At 30.9% G+C, this 17,874-nt stretch overlaps 2 protein-coding genes across 2 annotated transcripts; both read right to left on the bottom strand.

The window, feature by feature from the left end:
• Window positions 1-1,996: 1,996 nt before the first annotated feature.
• Window positions 1,997-5,700, bottom strand: LOC117922605 (very-long-chain 3-oxoacyl-CoA reductase 1-like). The gene is made up of 3 exons (XM_034840768.1): window positions 4,780-5,700; window positions 4,579-4,648; window positions 1,997-2,731 (listed from the first exon to the last, which is right to left on the bottom strand). The coding sequence occupies exons 1-3, from the start codon at window positions 5,415-5,417 to the stop codon at window positions 2,477-2,479; spliced, it is 963 nt and encodes a 320-aa protein (XP_034696659.1). The 5' UTR covers window positions 5,418-5,700; the 3' UTR covers window positions 1,997-2,476.
• An 8,148-nt stretch (window positions 5,701-13,848) lies between these two features.
• LOC117925182 (very-long-chain 3-oxoacyl-CoA reductase 1-like) lies at window positions 13,849-17,123 on the bottom strand. Its single transcript, XM_034844107.1, has 3 exons — window positions 16,507-17,123; window positions 16,146-16,215; window positions 13,849-14,188 (listed from the first exon to the last, which is right to left on the bottom strand). The coding sequence occupies exons 1-3, from the start codon at window positions 17,121-17,123 to the stop codon at window positions 13,916-13,918; spliced, it is 960 nt and encodes a 319-aa protein (XP_034699998.1). The 3' UTR covers window positions 13,849-13,915.
• Between the last annotated feature and the right edge of the window lie 751 nt (window positions 17,124-17,874).

Here is a 17,874-nt window from a genome sequence, read left to right as displayed (position 1 = left end):
AAAAACATAGATTAATTAACAACTTATAAAGCATAATTGATTTATTTTGTTAAAAATAAATAATAATAATTTAAAATTAATAATTGTTAATACTATTTTATTTGAAATGAAGTTTTTAAAAATAAAGTTTAATTTTTTAAGATATAAATGAACTAAAATTTTCATTACATGCAATATTTAATCCATACGAACATAATATTCTAATTTTATTAATTTAATTAATTAGTGAGTTTTTTTTTTTCAAAGTATCTTTAAAAATTAGAGATTCATTAAAGGATATAAAACATTAATTATTTCTATTTTTATAGTCATTAAATACATTTTTTTAGTTTGAAATTATATTTAAAAACTATTAAACTTACAGCTTTTTTTGTAAAAATTGTTTCTCCATAATAACAACTAAACAATGATATTAATTTTTTAAAAATAATTTTTTTTTTAAATCACACATCTAAATAGGTTTTTATTCTTTAGTAAAAAAAATCTTTCAAATATTTTTTTTAAATGAAAATAAAAAGTTATTTTAAACTATTTGTATATATATTATTGTCAATTTATTTATTTATTTTTGTTTCTCATTCTCATTGTTATTTAACATTGAAATGAAAACAAACAATCATTTTAATCTTATGTTTCTATATGTATTCAAATAAAAGAACTGGAATCATCAAATTCTTTCTTATTAAAGAAGAAATAAAAATAAAAATAAAATATTCATTTTCATTCCTTATTCTCATAACTAGGGATTGTTCTTTGTATTTTTTAAGAACGGGATTACTTTTGAAAAAAAGAGGTTAATTTTTAGCTATTTAACCAAATAACGAAAAAAGAATCAATATTTAATATTATTTTAAAAATAATTAATAGTTTTCTAATTCAAAAACATAATTACAACATTTTTTTAGAATTTATTTTAAAATAAATTATTTTTTAAAACAAGTTTTAATTATTTTTAATAATTTTTAAAAATATTTTAGACAACAATTAAAAAAATACTTTATAAAGTTACATATGGTACATAAACATGTAAAAGTTTCCTGATATACCTTTGTGAAGAATAAATTGATTTTTATATTTAAGTTTTCAATTTGTTTATGAAAATAAAAAAGAACTATTTTTACTAAAAGCTATTTTTAAAAAAATGTTCCCAAAAAAAAAAAATGTAAAGCTCTTGGTTCATATTTAGTTTGGCTTTATAATCCATATTGTCATACTCTTACTCTTCTTTGTTTTCAATAGCCACCTGTCTTTAATTGGGTTACCATCTCCCTTCCTGTGAGAGCCTCTAACAACTGACCCTCTACTTGGAATGGAATACCACCTTACAAGGTGGAGATGGAATTTAAAGCTTGCTGCAACATCAAGATGAAAATGGATACAACCATCAATGGATAGGAGACCACAAGGTGTATCATCAAAAAGGGCGGCACCGGGCAAGTCCGGTGGTCATACCGAGGATGCATAAGAATTAGAAGTAAAGAAGGAATCCTTGACAATCAACTATGGAGTTCTCCGAGCCAACCACCAGCCCTAGTAGGGGCTCGCTACCTATGCCAAATGATCCTTCTTTGGTACTACCTTTCTGGCTAGTCTTGCCTATGGAAATGAATAATCAAACCATCATGAGCAGAATTGAATCTCATCATTTCAAATTTAAAAAAAGATGTTCATTCTCACTTTTCATTCCCTCATCAAACATGGCATTAAGGTCGGCTTCCAAGGATTTTGGTGCAGCAAAAGTCATCCAACCACCCAAATTTACTCAAAATTCATTAACCTAATCAGGTCATCTACCCACCCATATTTCATCTTCGTGGAAAGAAAGCCACATCAAGGAGACCAGGAGGCAAATGTGGCTAGTAGGCTAATACAATTGTTTGCGTAGATTTTGAACTTTACAGGGCCAGAAGCCTTTCACCTTACCTCAGCAGCAAACTCCATTCTACTGTATGTTTAATACATTTAAATCCAGAACCAATACTCAAGAAAAAAAAAGGAAAAAATAGAGGTGCACCAACATTTATTAGTTTGATTGCTCATATGATACATCTAGTATCCACTGAAGCACACCAAAGTATTACTCTAATACTAAAAGGATGAAATTAGAGAAGTCCTGTGTAAAAAATAACAGCAGGCGACACAAACAACAAAAGCAACATCCTTCTAAAAGCAAGTTCTACCTTGACAACCAGACATTCTCTCCCAATTCTCAACAGACCCTAGAAATAGAAGTCTTTTTCTAGATGCCCTGTTGATAATAAACAATTCAAAGAACACGAAGTTTGCATAACTATCAAAAGACCATAAATTAAATGAAATAAGTGATAACAGAATTCTGAGCATAAAGTCTGCATGCTCAAGCTTAATCCAGCAAGAACTGCTTATCTGTTAGTGATCCGGCAGCCCATCACCCCATCTCAACAGCACAAAGAGCAGTAACACTTTTTCTCTATTTTTGCATGAAACAAGGAATAGTCTACTCCTGCTTCCTAGACCCTTTGAGTTGTCCCCTCTTTCTAATCTTAAGGTTGAATCCCAGGCGCCACGCATCAATAGCACACTCTGGTAATTGGCATGCCAGACCCCAGATAAGGACATGGGGCCAATAAGGAGTGCAGCGTGGTTCATACCCTATCCAGCGCATGGCTGCACGGGCATAGCCATCTGATGAGGGAACTAAGAAGGAAGATCTCCTGATTGATGCCATCTTAGTGGCCACATACAGTGGAACCTGCATCCAACAGCCCATTATCAGATCAGAGAACAGAAACCAAGGCAAATGTATTTTCTTTGCAGAAAGTTCTCATTATATTATATACAAACACACTAATTTACCAACATACATACAAATGCATAGGTGATCAACATTCAAATAGATTTGAACAAAACAAATATTTGTTATGTAATTCATATCAAAGGCTAAAAAATCATCCTATTAACACCAAACCTCCCTCTATCTTGATAAAGGGAAACTCAAATTGTTTATGGCTGGTAAGATCAGAAATAAGGGTCTGGATGGCAACTAAAATCAGGTAGGCAGGCAGGGGATGATGTTTTGACTTACAATTCAACTAACATCTATTCCAATTTTTTGGGTTTGGCTGCAATGGCTATACTCTGTATAAGAACCTGCTATTTTCAAAACAATAGTCTATTGAGTTTTTGTCCACTGACATAACTCACATCCATATTGGTCTTTCTCTCTAATTATAGAGCCTTCACTTTGCACAGTACCGGACTTTCTAGCTAGTGCTACAGGGGCCAACCACTAGACTCTTACAAATGGGTCCATTTCAAATTGTATTCTGTTTCCAGACTTCTCACTCAACTGACATCATCATCTAGGATGTCATCATATAATTATTCCACCTGCCAAAAGATTATTTAAAACTTTCCAATGGAAGAAACAGAAGAATGTTTGAAAACTAGATAGATGCAAGAAAGGGAAACAATGTCATTAAAAAGGAGGATAAATTATTGCTCTAAACTCATAAACAAAATAGGGTTTTGAAGGGTGGGCTCGGAGTGGCAGAGACAGAAACATATGATTGAATTCTGATTAATAGACACGGTTTTCCCCTTGCATTTTGATTAGAGCTGTGCATCCAAAACTGTATAAAGTTCATTTTGTCAATAGCTTAATAGGTCTGATTGGTTGTCACCATGCCATATTCTCAGTGGATCAGCTCATCTAATATATAGGAATGCAGAAAATAAAAATAGCTGTCTACCAACCATGACAGGTACGCTTGCAGCAGGGCGTCTGACACTGATAACACTGAATTAAACTTAAAATATGAGCAAGTTATAGAATGCACAAGGACATTCTATGTGTTTTCCCCAACATCAAAACTCAAAAGCCACACTGTACAATCTGATACTTGTTGTTTATCAAATAGAACATTAGCTTTTGAAAAAGAAAAGAAGGGAATATGAACTCTAACACATAATTCTATAGGCAAACCAGACTGAATAAAGTAAGTGGCCTCATTAGCACAAGGAAGAGTATGTTGGGAAACAAAGGACCATGTCTGATGCTTACGGTGTCTTCCTTTTTTTTTTTTCTTTTTTTTTTTGATAAATAAGAGAATGTATTAAAGAGCGCAACTAGCACACAAGAGTACACTGGATGCATACAGTGAGCACCAGAAGGAAAAACAAAAAAGATGGGAAACCATCTATAAAATCAACCAAAGGCATATGTTCATCAATCATGATCACCATCCTCAAGCAGGGAACAAAAGTTCAATTCCTATCATTCCCTTTCTTTAGGTGGTTTGTGATTTCCTGTAAATGGGCAACTGTAAGTATAATTCTTAAACTAAACAAGGTTTAAGCAGAGATGCCACTATAGCCAGACACAATCCAAGGTATGAAACTTCCCCTACTATTTTCTTTCAACCCACATGTTTATTTAGCACCAAAAGAATAAGAAAATGCAACCACCAATAAGATAAAGGCAGTCAAGTTGAACATAGAAAAAGTGAAGCTCAAAATCATAACACTAGAGAAGAAATCATGAAATACATTAGGAATATAAAGACAATGCAAAAATGATCTGAGATGTGGATAGAATACCTGACACTGCACATCAATCCCGCTATTCTTATATTCAACATAGAGGCACCTTGAGAATTGATCAATATACCTGAAAACAAGCTCAATGAAAATATACTTTCAGCATTTAAAAATAATAGAATCAATATTATTAAAACCTCGCAGAAGCAAGTCAGTTAAAATCTAAATGGGAATCAGAAATCATACAGAAGTAGTGCTTACGCTTTTGTGGCCGCATAAACAGCATAAAGAGGATCTGAAGGAATCACAATAGCAGCACCTGAACCAATATTGACAATTGCACCCTTCTTCCTCTTGAGCATCCCTGGAAGAACAGCATGTGTGACCTTCGTGGTGCCCTCGACATTCACTTTAATCAAATTCTTCAATAGCTCATCATCCACTTCATGAAAAAACCTGGCATATGGATATGAAACCCCCACATTATTGATCAAAACCCCAACATCCAGTCCTTCAATAGCTTCTCGAATCTTCAGAACACCCTCGGAAAGATCACCAGCAAAATCAACCACAACAGCCTTGATCTGGGTCTTCCCATATTTGGATTGAATCGCATCGGACACATCCTTCAACTTATCCGGATTCCGACCCACCAATACCAGATTAAGCCCTTTTCGAGCCAATTCAAAGGCAAAACCCTTTCCGATACCGTCCGTGGGAGCAGTCACGAGTGCCCACGACCCGTATTTCTTGAGATTCTTGCCCGGTCTGAGAAAACAAACGTAGACCCCATTGAGGATAGCTAGGAAAGATTTCAAAACCGATAAACATCCCACAGCAAAGAGCACAATAACCCAGAGTGGCTGAGTTTGCAGCTTTTCCATGAAACAAAGTTCCATGTCCCCAAACAGCAGAGTATTGATTTCCCCTAGATCTGGGTGTGTAATAAAATGGATCTCCGAGTGGGTTTTTGTAGACACAGGCCAATTAACGTGATCTAGAAAGATCCTACAGCATGCGAGTTGGGTGAAGGTAGCTAAACAAATGGGTTTAGGGGGGAACAACACCAAAAGAACAGTGACGACTGTGGACAGTGAAGGAGAACGGTTGTAGTAAACAGAACATAAATGCGTGAGATAATGGGGTAAGGTAGTGGTTGAAGTAGATGAGCTACAAACAGCCGCATTAAACCGCACATGAATAAATCACGACACGTAGCGCTAACCCAATCTTAGAGGGCTTCAAGAAATGTCTTCGATCCCCCTTCCAATTGGAATATTGTGAAATTGAATTAAGCTGGGGATTTTAAATAGTAATTTCAAAAAAAATAATTTTTAAAATATGATAATTCAAAAAATAATTTTAAATTTGAATCCAACTATAAGTTACCTTTGGAAAAACAAATAACGTTTTCTAAAAAAAAATGCCCTAGAGATATCATAATTTTTAGATTTTTAAAGTTTGATATTCTCTTTGTTGAATTTTAAAACATTTGGCACAGTTAATATGGTAAGTTTGGTGCTTTAAAATGGGGAGAATTACACTTTAGGGTAGGTTGGGGAAAAATATGATTAAGAAGGGTGTGTATATATAATAATTCTTCTGAAGGGTATGGTGAAATTATGATAATTCTTCAAAAAGTCTTATTTTGTTTAAATGTCAAGACTACCTTTAATAAGTGAAAAGCAACAGTAAAAAAAAAATAAAAATTAACCCAACTGTAGCTTGGCCCCACAAGGACTCATATCAATATGGATAGTCGGAAACGTCAGAATGATGATCCCACCCAACGCTATCACAGCTAGCACGTTCTGGATGATCCCACTGACCACAACCTCTGTCACGGGACCCCCAAACCAACCACAACTCAGCCTAGATGGCTAAAGCTCCTGTGCAGAAATTTACAGACCGCATCTCTAAATTCTTTTTTCCTTTGGTAAACATTAAAATGCCTTCTAGTCTCATTGGTTTCCTTATATCTGTATTGAAGAAGAAAAAAGGGAAAGAGGAAAAAACTCTAATACTTCAGGTTATGATCTGAAACCGTCTCCACAAAGTTTGTATTTTTATGTGAATCTAGCAAAAAATCCATTAAAGGTATGATTTTAAAAAAAAATGAAAAAAAAAATAAAAATACGTCAGTTTATGCAAATAAATAAATAAATAAATAAATAATTTAAAATTTGGATTGAAGGAATGAAATGTTAATAATTTTAACAATGTAGATGTAAAGTATTAGATCTGAAATATTGAAGGAGGTTTTGAGAAAGAAATTACATTTTTTTGTGTAAAATGTTATTTAAATTTTTTTTTGAATTTTTTTATATTATTTTGGTCATATTGAAGATGTGTTTTTATTTTTAATTTATTTTTCGGGCGGGTTGTTTGATATGATTATTATTGATTTTCATTGAAAGGTTTGCACTTTAATTTTGTTGTTGAGACTTGTTTGACATGACAAAAGAAAAAATTTTCTTAATTGTTTCATGCTTGTTTGGGTATTTATAAACATATTTGGATTTTCATTGAAAACTAAAAATTATAATCAATTGAGACATATTTTATATAATAAAGAACAATATTTGTTGTATATTAAACACGTATATGCTAAAAAACCCACAACTGCCCAATTTCATATGCTAAAAACCGTACAAGACAAATTTACTAATTGTACAAAGGTGTACAAGACTACTTTTTGTTAAGGATTTCAAGTTATTTTGAAAAACTTTCCAATTTTTTTTCCACTCAAAGATTTTTTTTTCCCCACTCAAATTCTCTCATTTAAGAATTATTTCGAATTTTATTTTTAAATTTCATCATTAAAATTTTGTAATTACATATTTTGTTTTTGTAGTTTTAGCAATGTTCTTTCTTTCCATTATTTTTTTTTCTTTTGTGAAATTTTATCCAAATGAATCTATATTTAAAATTATAATCATATTTATCAAATTTTTTACTAAGGTTATCTTTAATTTTTTTTAATATATTTATACTCATTTATTTAAAAAATGAAAAACTATTTTTTTTTTTTTTTGTAAACATATTCTATTACCTTTCAAGTAAAAAATTAGATAAGTTTGAAAGTCAATAAAAAAATTAAATATTATTTTCAATAATTTTTAGATAAAATTTTATATAATATATTTTATTTGAAATTTAATTTCTAAACTTTAATTAAAAAATTGTATTGACAATTTTCTTATTTTGAGTCAAAATACTTTGCATTAGTCTATCTAGAGAAGAAAAATTATTAATATAATATTAGAACTTCATATCTTAGTTATTTTTTTCAATAAATTTATCTTTTTAAAAAATTTAAAATAAAAACATTATATATATATATATATATATATATATATATATATATATATATATATATATATATATATATATATATATATATATATAATGTAGATAATATAAAAAATAATTAAAAATAAGAGAAAAATATAAATGAAAGGGTAATATAAATTTAAAATAAAAAATGAAAAATAGACTAAAAGATAAATAAAAAAAGATAAAAAATATTTGGATGAAAAATCCCAAACTTTTTATTATTGCTTATAATAAGAGCAAAAAGATTCAATATCTTTAAAAATGAAAAACAAAAAAATATTATTACTTTTTATTTGACATAAAATAGAAATATAGATTGGAAGAAAAAGAAAAAAAAAGTTAGAAATGAGTAATACTTGATAGGAAATAGAAAAAGGAAAAAAACACAAAAAAAAATTGAATTTCACAGTCACTCGTGTCTATGTAAGGGTGTAGACCCCTTTGAAGAGCCAAGGGGTATTTAGTTTATATATATATATATATATATATATATATATATATATATATATATATATATATTAGAGGAACTAGCAGCACCCGAGAGGTGTGGGGGGGACCCCTCTCCATGCGTGGGACCAGCTGCAAGAGACGCCATGCTGCTGATGAAGGAAGCCATGCTGTTGATGGGTGAACAGCAGAGCTGGTGATGGCTTGTCAAAGAAGAGGAAGGAGATAGAGACCAGGGGGAGAGGAAGCTGGGGAAAAAAAAAAAAAAAAAAGCAGGGTAGCGGACGGATTTTCTGGAGAAAAGCTTGGAGTACTGCTGGTCTTGCTGGAAAAGACCTCCTCATGTATGAATGCAACAGGCTATTGTTAGATTCGGATCCTAGCTATCCCTCTGCATTTTCTTGTTGATATTTTGGATATCTTTTGTTTTGCTTGGGGTGGATTGTTGCTTGTTGAGATACAACCTTGAATTCATGCTTGCCATCGTCAATCTTAATATGCTCTGTTTCTATTGTGATTGTGAAATGCCTGAGAACCCCTCCAATATTTGCATTTGATGCTGTTTTTCTCACCTAATAAGAAGGTTCACTGATGATTCATGATGTGAAACCTCCTTTGAGAACCTTTCTATTTGCTTTCTTCTATGCTTTGTTTTCATGCATTTTTCATTGTTGAGGCCACCTCTGTTCCTGGATCTTGTTCGTTATACGGACTGTGAGAGAGGGAGTTGTTCGTTAGCATGAGGAGGGAGAGAAACAGAGGAGAGGAGAAACTCAGAAGCCTTTTTGTTCATTTCTGCTAGAGGGGAGCTCTCCCAGATCATCCGGAGGGCAAATGAGCTTGGAGAGAATTGTGGGTTTCTTGCTTGAAAACGCCATGACTGAAGGTTCCAGGGGCAGAGTCCAATGCATCGAAGCACCTCAATAATGCTGTTATGACTGGCTGGTTGCATCCTTGGATGAAAGTCCATCCAGAAAACCCACCTGTGAAGCAAGCCCCATGAACCCGTCACCACCTTTTCTCTCTCCCTAACCACCACATCCATTTCATACTTGCATGCATGAAGCCCCATGCACAAGGCCACCTCCACCCAGCTCCATTTTCAACCTCCATACCCATCTTACCCTCTTTCATGCCCACGGTACCCATTGCTGGCTGCCCATTCCACTCATCATGCCCGTTTCCTTCAATGATCATACCCGTTGCAGCACCTTCACCTCACCACCTTCCCTAACTGCACCACCAATTCCCTTTCTCTCTCTAAGTCTTCATCTCCCAACACCCACTAAACTCATTTTCTTACTGATAATGGAGACACATCCCTACACCAGCTTGAGAACCTTTGCATGCGCTACACCCAAAACGGAGCACCATGGTGTTCGTTTGCTAAAATTCCACATTTCGGAAAGACATTATTGCTGGCATTGATGGAATGTGTATTTTCAATGGGCTCTGCCATTGCCTATGGCTTTGAAAAGAAAGGTGAGAAGAATGCCACCAGCCACACGTTGATCTATATACAATAGGTTATATTTCTAGGTCAACCTATCATGCATTACTTTTTTATATATTGGTTTTCTAAGTGGGATTTTCCAAGGAAAGTTGTTGGGCAGCCCATACACGGCCACTTTTGCATGCCCCATTCCTTTTATTTTATTTTATTATCCTATATGTCATAATCAAGACTCTTAAAGTTTTAGTTTTCAAATTTTTATTTTTTTTTTTCATTCCGTTTTTTTTTTAGTTATTCAAAACTCCGACTTTGGGCGTATTCTTTTTTATAAAAAAATTCAATCTTTAAATAATCTTTCAAAATTCTATTTTCTAAATTAAATTCCAATTTCTGAAATTTTAATTCTCACATCAATTTATTTAGTCATTATTATTTTATCTATTTTATTTATTTATTTTTAAAATTTCATTTTTCAACATTTTTTCAAAACCCCAATTTCTGAACCTAATTTTCGAATTCCAAAGTTCTAATTTCCTTCAAATTTAACCCCCTAAATTCCAATTCTTAAATTTAATTCCCAAGACTCCAATTTTCCAATAAATTTCAAAAATTCAATTTTCTTTCGAACAATTTTAATTCCACTCTGGTTTTCAAATAATTTTCTATCTTCCTTGATTTTATATAAGCAAGAATGAATTTTTCATAATTCTAAAATAATGGAATTTGTGATATTAATTCATGCAAAATAAATCGGGCTTTGGTGGGGGCCCCACATATGTGATTGATCGATTAATTGACTGATTATTTACTTTGATTATCATACATGATTGATTTACCCTACTCTCTAACATACATGCGATTATTCCTAAATTGTGCACTAACCCTCTCTATTGATAGCGGATGGTGGCTCGTTACCCAGGTATGTACCCATTTTCCTCTAATCGTTATTTATGCATGTCTCGACTTTTATGTGTGCATGATCATTCAAGATATTTATTGATTCCCTCATCAATTGCCATAATTGCTTCATTTTATTAGTAGAGACCCGACTTTAGGGACTTAAAGGGGTGCTACGGTTTTTACCGTACCTTCCCGATAAGTAACCTGACCCCCGAACCCGATCCGGTTTTTCGCAGACCGCCTTTTCCAAAATAAGGAGTCACACTTAGGGTTTTTCTTTCTTATTTTGTTTACCCTTTTAAAAATAAAACAAAAATAAGTGGCAACTCCAAGTTATTTTTCTTAATCAATAAAATCATTTTTCGAAATAAAAATCGAGTTTCGCCATCGAGTGGGAAACGCATTGAGCCGAAATACGGGGTCCACAAAGGGTTAAGGGTATTTTAGGGATTAATGAAACACAATATTCTTTATCTTAATTTTCATATTTTGTTTGGGTCTTGGGCTTAAATATGCATGATATATGGACCAAATGTTAATTTTTGGGCCCAAAATACAATTCTCTCGGAATTAAATAACAGACAAACATCGTCTGTACGGAATTCCCCGCATATAGCACTGGGAGGGTGTGAAATTAAATAGTAAGTCCCATAAATATTTGGAAAAAAAAAAAAGAATTTATTGAGGACTATGTAGTCCATATATCTATCCGGAAATGGGTTTTAATCTTACTAAGCTAAAATTTTAAATATCAAATGTTATAATATTTTTCCTTCAGATTCTTACTACATATCCTCCATATTTCAAGTATAGGTGGACCCCACACAAAATCCAAGGAGATATATCCACTGTATCTGGTCTTTCTGATTTAAAAAAAAAATCATAAATTAAATACAAATATAATAATTATACATATATTATAAACTAAATAAATTATCATTTTTATTAAATATATTTTCAAATATTACCTATTATGATAATTATAAAATATCATCAATTATATCATTCATATGTCAATTTCTTCATATCTCAATTATAATATATGTATTATTATTATTATTATTATTATTACTATTTTTTATATAATTTTTAATTTTTTTTAAAATATTTTTATAAATTTTGATTAATTTTTACTCTAACAATATTGTGTATCAAAATATTCATCGTGCTTTCCTACATATCTATAAATGAAGTTATTCGATAAATACATTAAAACTAATATTTTCACCCCTAATATCAAGATCCATGTATTATTATTATTAATTGTTAATTGAATCCCTTTCAATTAATTTTCTAAAGCAATAGTTAAAATAAAACAACGTTAAGTTGTAAAATAATTGATTGATGCCTACTTTTGATGTTTAAATACAATATCTTATACTTTAATGCTTTGAGCAAAAATAGGAAAGAATGAAAGAAATGAAATTTGCAACCTCAACTTACTAGCGAACTTAAATACATGACTTGCTAAAATAAAGAATTGCATTGAACTAAAGTTGCAGAAGTTAACAACAAGTGGACTTGGTCAAGCATGGCTGCCATGTTCTAAAAGTTAAAAGCAGCACCTTGAGTCATTCTTCCAATTCGTGATGACTTCAAGGGGAAATTTTCACATTTCTTTTTATGGGCTATTAAAAAAAGAAAGTGTTAAAGATTTTTTGGAAGATGAAATCCTAATACTATGTTTACTTTTTCTTAAGTTTTCTAGACAACCAAACATAGTTTAAGAGAATTTAAAAGAATAAAATTAGAGTAAACTAGACCTTTAACTTGAAGTGTTGCTAAGTCATCATTTCTAATCCAAATTTGTTTAGTTTTAAAGACTTTAAATGGTGAATTTCAAATACTAATATAGGAATCATAAATATTCATTCTACCCTCAGCTTGTTTAGAGCTTTTGAAACCTATAAAGTATTTTTTATTTATTTTTCTATTAAATATTCCATTTTGTCTCTTAATGTTTTAAACTCCATCATAAGCCTGTTCATTTACCTATTAAATTCTTAACTTCCTAATGTAACATATATCATTAATCATTAGTGTGATCATTCCTATAATAAAACAAATATGTGTACATAACCCTATTAAATGATTTGATAATAGGAATTATCAAAATATCCTAGACCTCTTTTTTCACCTGAAGACTTATTTGAATTTATCAAATTATTCAATAATCCAGTACATAAGTGTGTCTCTTCGTTTTTCACAAGTTAAATTTATTTTCATTTTCTTAATCTTTAAGGTTAAGACTTATTTTTATCAATTACATACTATTATATTCAACCTCTAAAACTTTCACATTGTTAAAAGTATTTTCTTTTTAAGATATTAAGGTGACAAATTCAATTTAAAGGTTGACATTTGAAGTTTGATGAAATTTTATCATTGAATAAAATAGGGCAGGCAACAAATTCGAACATAATGTTTGATTATATATTACGTTTTATTTATATTAATATTTATTTTATTTTTATAATACTTATATTCCTTTTATATTATGATAAAGTCTTTCATGTAATTTTATTCTCATCTTTGTTTGTTTAATTTTTTTTTTATAAATAGTTTTTACTTTTCTTAAAAACTTTTGAAAATACCAAATTAATGTTTTCTCTTTTTACATTTTCTAAAAGGAAATTATCCAAACATATTTTTAGACTTAATTTATATATATTTTTAAATAATAATAATAATAATCTAAACAAACAATACCTTAATTTCTAGCAATGGTAATGAATTGGATTTTTTTGAGTACCCACACCACCTCTTTAATGGAAAGGATTATGATAAATTTAATCCGATTTAAAAATTATTTTAAAACACAAGACTAATTCGGTCCGTCATACTTTACCCCAATTATATATAATATTAAATAATTTTTTTAATATATATAAAATATTATTTTTTATAAAAATAAATTATAAATATTTATAATATTTATTTAGTTATAAATTATATTTCTTTTTAACAAAATTCAATATTTTAACAATTGTTGAAGCAGTCTCATTATCTTTCAATAAATTAAGTACTTCTACACTTCAGTTAAAACAGGAAAGAAAAATATTCAATGTATCAAACCAAACAACCAAACCAAAATCATTACTAAAGGAGTTTTAAAGTTTATAAAAGAACATTTAAAAAACAAAAGGGAAATTGTCAGATGAATTAAAAAAATAGAAAAAAACATTCTAGTAGTTTGTTTTCATATGATCAACACAGAAATCAATTCAAATGCAGCTGGTTTAAAGGAGGGATGCACACAACTCATGGGTTCTTTTGATTCACCCCATTTTTCTTGTAGGCATTCACCAGTCCTCTCTTTCGCACCCCAAGAAAGTGTCGCAGGACACACCAATCCCATAATGCATTTGGTAGTAGACGTAGAAGGCACCACTGCACACAATGTGGCCAATAGGGCACGCATACATGCTCATATCCAAACCACCGTATGCTTGCCTTGCTGAATGTCTCTGGCGATGGAACGAAGAAGGAAGACCTCTTTGTGAATATCATCTTTGTTGCCACAAATAATGGAAACTGAAAGCTCACAAGATGGAAACATTAAACTTAATATAAAATCTAGAATCAGAGGGATAAGGGGGAAGGTAAAAAAAAAAAAAGAGTAAATCCAGTAGAATAATATGTGTGCAACCATTGTGAAGATTCAAGCTTGTTAATCTACTAGCATGGTGGTGCTTGTTTTTACATTGAACAAAAAAAGTTAAAATATTTAAACTTTTCTATTCAGTTAATAACTAGTTGATATCAACCAATATAACTAAATTAAATCTATTAATAATAAATTTACTGTAATTATATTGGTTGATATTAAGAGGTTACTCTTAATTCAATAAAAAAAGTCAAAATATTTTGATTTTTTTTATTTAACTAAAACACAAACACCACTTTAAATCTTTTGATATATCATGAAGTTTGTTAAGATATTGTAGTGTACTATAGAAGGATGAAATTTGGGGAAAATTTTTAAATTTCACGATGCTAATATTAGGGTTTATTGGGTTTTTAAGATGAAAAAAGAGAAGGGTCTCGGGTTAGAATTTGTTGGGTTATTTGAGAGTGAAGAAGATAAGGATTGATGATAATGTATTGTGGGTTTTTAAGGTAAAAAGATAAATGATTTTTAGGGTTAGGGTTGTATGGGAAGGTTTATTTGATTTTTTGTATAAATTGGAATACAAAAAGATAAAAGAAGAATGATTCAAATGTGATTAGTAATAATTCTATATCAATTAATAATTATTTGATGTTTATATACTTTATGTTTATTTTGGATTAGTGGTTTTTAATAAAATAAAATATTTTACATTTAAAGAATGAAAAAATAAAGTATGATTAATGAACTAGATGAAGATAAGATGAAATTTTGAAGACATTTTTTTTATTAAATTAAATTAATAATAATTAATTTTAAGACTGTTTTTTTTTAAAAAAATTATTAGAATAATTAGTTTTTTTTATAAAAAAAATAGTAATTTTTTTTTAATGAAGATTAATTAACAAGCTTAAAAGGTATTTTAGGCATTTTTGCAAATTTTTTAGCAATGACATCGTAATTAATTAATAGTCAATAATATACATTGCTAAATGTGGTTAAAGAGGTGGTACAAGAATATGTATAAAAGCCATGTTGTAATATATCTATAACTTTGGAAGGTGTTAATATAATTTTTATTAAAATAAATAATGGGTTTTTAAAGTTTTTGACCTGGTGACACTTACACCACCCACTTAGGACCACATAATTTTAAAATGCATTTATAATATAAACTTATCTCTTCAACTAATGTGAAATATTATAATTATTCCTATATAGATAATAAATTTATATCATATCTATATTGTATTATATTAGATTGTAGAATTAGAATATATTTAGGAGTGATTTTAAAAAACGTTTATAATATTTCTGACACTTAAATGATAAAAAATTTCAAGTATTAAAAATACTAAAAAGGCTTCCTATAACTATTGTCAAATATGTTTTTATACTAATCCATGATATATAAACTGATATAAACTTTTTATCTCGACTAATGTGAGATATTATAATTATCCTATATAAAATTTTTTTACCTCGACTAAGGTGAGATATCATAATTATCCTATATAAATAGTAAATTTTTACCATATCCATGGTAGTTGTAATATATTAGATTGCAGAGTTAAGTGGATGGGTACCTCTTTGCATGACCAAATGAATAAATTCCAACATGAGGGCATGATCAAATGAACAAATTCCAACATGCGTTCAGGCCAGGGCTACCTCTAACACCATTTGTAATGGTCCCCCCATTCCATATAAATTCTGTTCCTCTTTTCTCCTTTGGGTCTGGACTCATATAGTTTAGTAGTGCATCTACATATGGATTTTTCTACCGAACCAACTTAGGATCTCACAATATAATATATATTATTGTAAATTCAAACTGTTTTCATTTCTTTCCCCTTTTTGGTCAAAGGAAGAATGTTATACCTGGCACTGAACAGCGATTCCATATTGCTGATACTCCAAATTAAGAGATTTTGACAGCATTGCTATGTACCTGTAAGAAACAGCAGAAATTCATAGTGGAACTTTCATACTATCGACTAAGTGAACCAAATTGTGTGCATCACCATGGGACCCCAGGCTCTGCCACAAGTTATGGGCCGGAAACCAGTTTTCGTGGTTCCCAGCTTGCATTTCTCTCCAAAAAACACATAATCACAAGAGTTGAAGAAGGCAGGCAACTATTAAATTCCTATTCAACTCAACCCGGTAAAAGTTGAAAACTGAGCAACTTCATGACAAAACAGAAATTCAACTCAACCCAGTAAAAGTTCAAGCAACTTACGCTTTGGCAGCAACGTAAAGGGTGACTAATGGGTAAGATGGAAGCAGAACAGAACCCGAGCAAATGTTGATAATTGCCCCTTTTTTCTTCTCAAGCATGCCTGGAAGCACTGATCTGGTGACCCAAGTTGCTCCTTCTATATTCACTCTCATGACACTTCCCATCAACTCCAAGTCAACCTCATGAAAGAACCTAGCGTAAGGGTATGACAAGCCCACATTATTAATCAAAACACCGACATCTATCCCTTCTATTCCTTCCTTTATAAATGCCGCTATCTCCTCCCCGCTGAACTTTGCAAAGTCGATGACAATACTTTTAACTTCAACTTGCTCACCATGCCTTTCCCGTATCTCACTCGACACAGCTTTGAGTTTAGAAGGGTTTCGACCCACTAGCACCAAGCTAAGACCCTTTGATGCCAATTCAAACGCCATGGCTTTGCCTATCCCATCAGTGGAGCCAGTGACGAGAGCCCACGAGCCATATTCTTTCAGATTCTTTGGAGGCCTTAAGAACATCGCCCACACCCATTTCACAAGACCGACGAGGGGTTTACAGATAGCAATGAAGCCTACGATACTAGCTGCCATCAGAACAAAATCAGGCAACTCCATCGTCGTAAGAAGCTGAGGAACGGTGGATCTTGGCCACGCAAATCAGCCTAGTGCCGCTCTTTATTAAGGAAGATGCCGTATATCTACCGCCTATTAATTTTTACTGTTGAGTGCCATTTACTTGTAAAAACTACCATACTTCAATGATTTCACCAAAGTACTCGAAGAGCAAATGCCAAATAGAAAGGTAAAATTGTGTTTTCACCCCCTTAGACTTGGTAAATGAGGTAAGATACTTCTATCACTAATAATTAAACTTAAAAACCAATGAAATAGTAAAACTAGAAGATATTGTTTTTAAAAAATCCCTTAAATATCCTTGACTATTAAATGAAAAAGTTAACCGGTCATCCCATATTTTTCATTCTTTTTTTTTTAGCTATTTCACCATTCTCTCACCTATTTATTAGTGGGACTAAGTTGAATAATTTCTTAATCATTTTTCTCCATCAAATTGAAGATGAAAGATAAATGGCTAAAAATGATTATTATTAAACGCATTTTTCAAGTAAATAACTCTTAAATACCTCGTAAAATATTATTCTTTTTTTCAAACTTACATAATATATAATAAATATTTTTTAAGTACATTGGAAACTTACATAATATATAATAAATATTATTATTTATTTCAAACTTATATTATTTCTCGTATATATTAAATAATTTTTAAACACCTCATAAAATATTAGTATTTTTTGTTTGTTCTAACTTGCAAATTAGACATCATCAAATATTATTATTGTGGACC

This window comes from Vitis riparia, chromosome 1 (genome assembly GCF_004353265.1).
Source record: "Vitis riparia cultivar Riparia Gloire de Montpellier isolate 1030 chromosome 1, EGFV_Vit.rip_1.0, whole genome shotgun sequence".
NCBI lineage: Eukaryota > Viridiplantae > Streptophyta > Magnoliopsida > Vitales > Vitaceae > Vitis > Vitis riparia.
The sequence above is the reverse complement of the archived record's forward strand: the minus strand, read 5'-3'. Positions and strand labels throughout refer to the sequence as shown.

Bases quoted from the DNA above. Each gene is read 5' to 3' on its own strand.
- LOC117922605 (XM_034840768.1), bottom strand. From the start codon at position 5,417: ATGGAACTTTGTTTCATGGAAAAGCTGCAAACTCAGCCACTCTGGGTT. The intron at 4,649-4,779 runs GTAAGCACTACT...GCTTGTTTTCAG, and splicing joins GTTTATGCGGCCACAAAAGC to GTATATTGATCAATTCTCAA. The intron at 2,732-4,578 runs GTATTCTATCCA...TGTTGGATGCAG, and splicing joins GGATTGATGTGCAGTGTCAG to GTTCCACTGTATGTGGCCAC.
- LOC117925182 (XM_034844107.1), bottom strand. From the start codon at position 17,123: ATGGAGTTGCCTGATTTTGTTCTGATGGCAGCTAGTATCGTAGGCTTC. The intron at 16,216-16,506 runs GTAAGTTGCTTG...TGTTTCTTACAG, and splicing joins CTTTACGTTGCTGCCAAAGC to GTACATAGCAATGCTGTCAA. The intron at 14,189-16,145 runs GTATAACATTCT...GTGAGCTTTCAG, and splicing joins GAATCGCTGTTCAGTGCCAG to TTTCCATTATTTGTGGCAAC.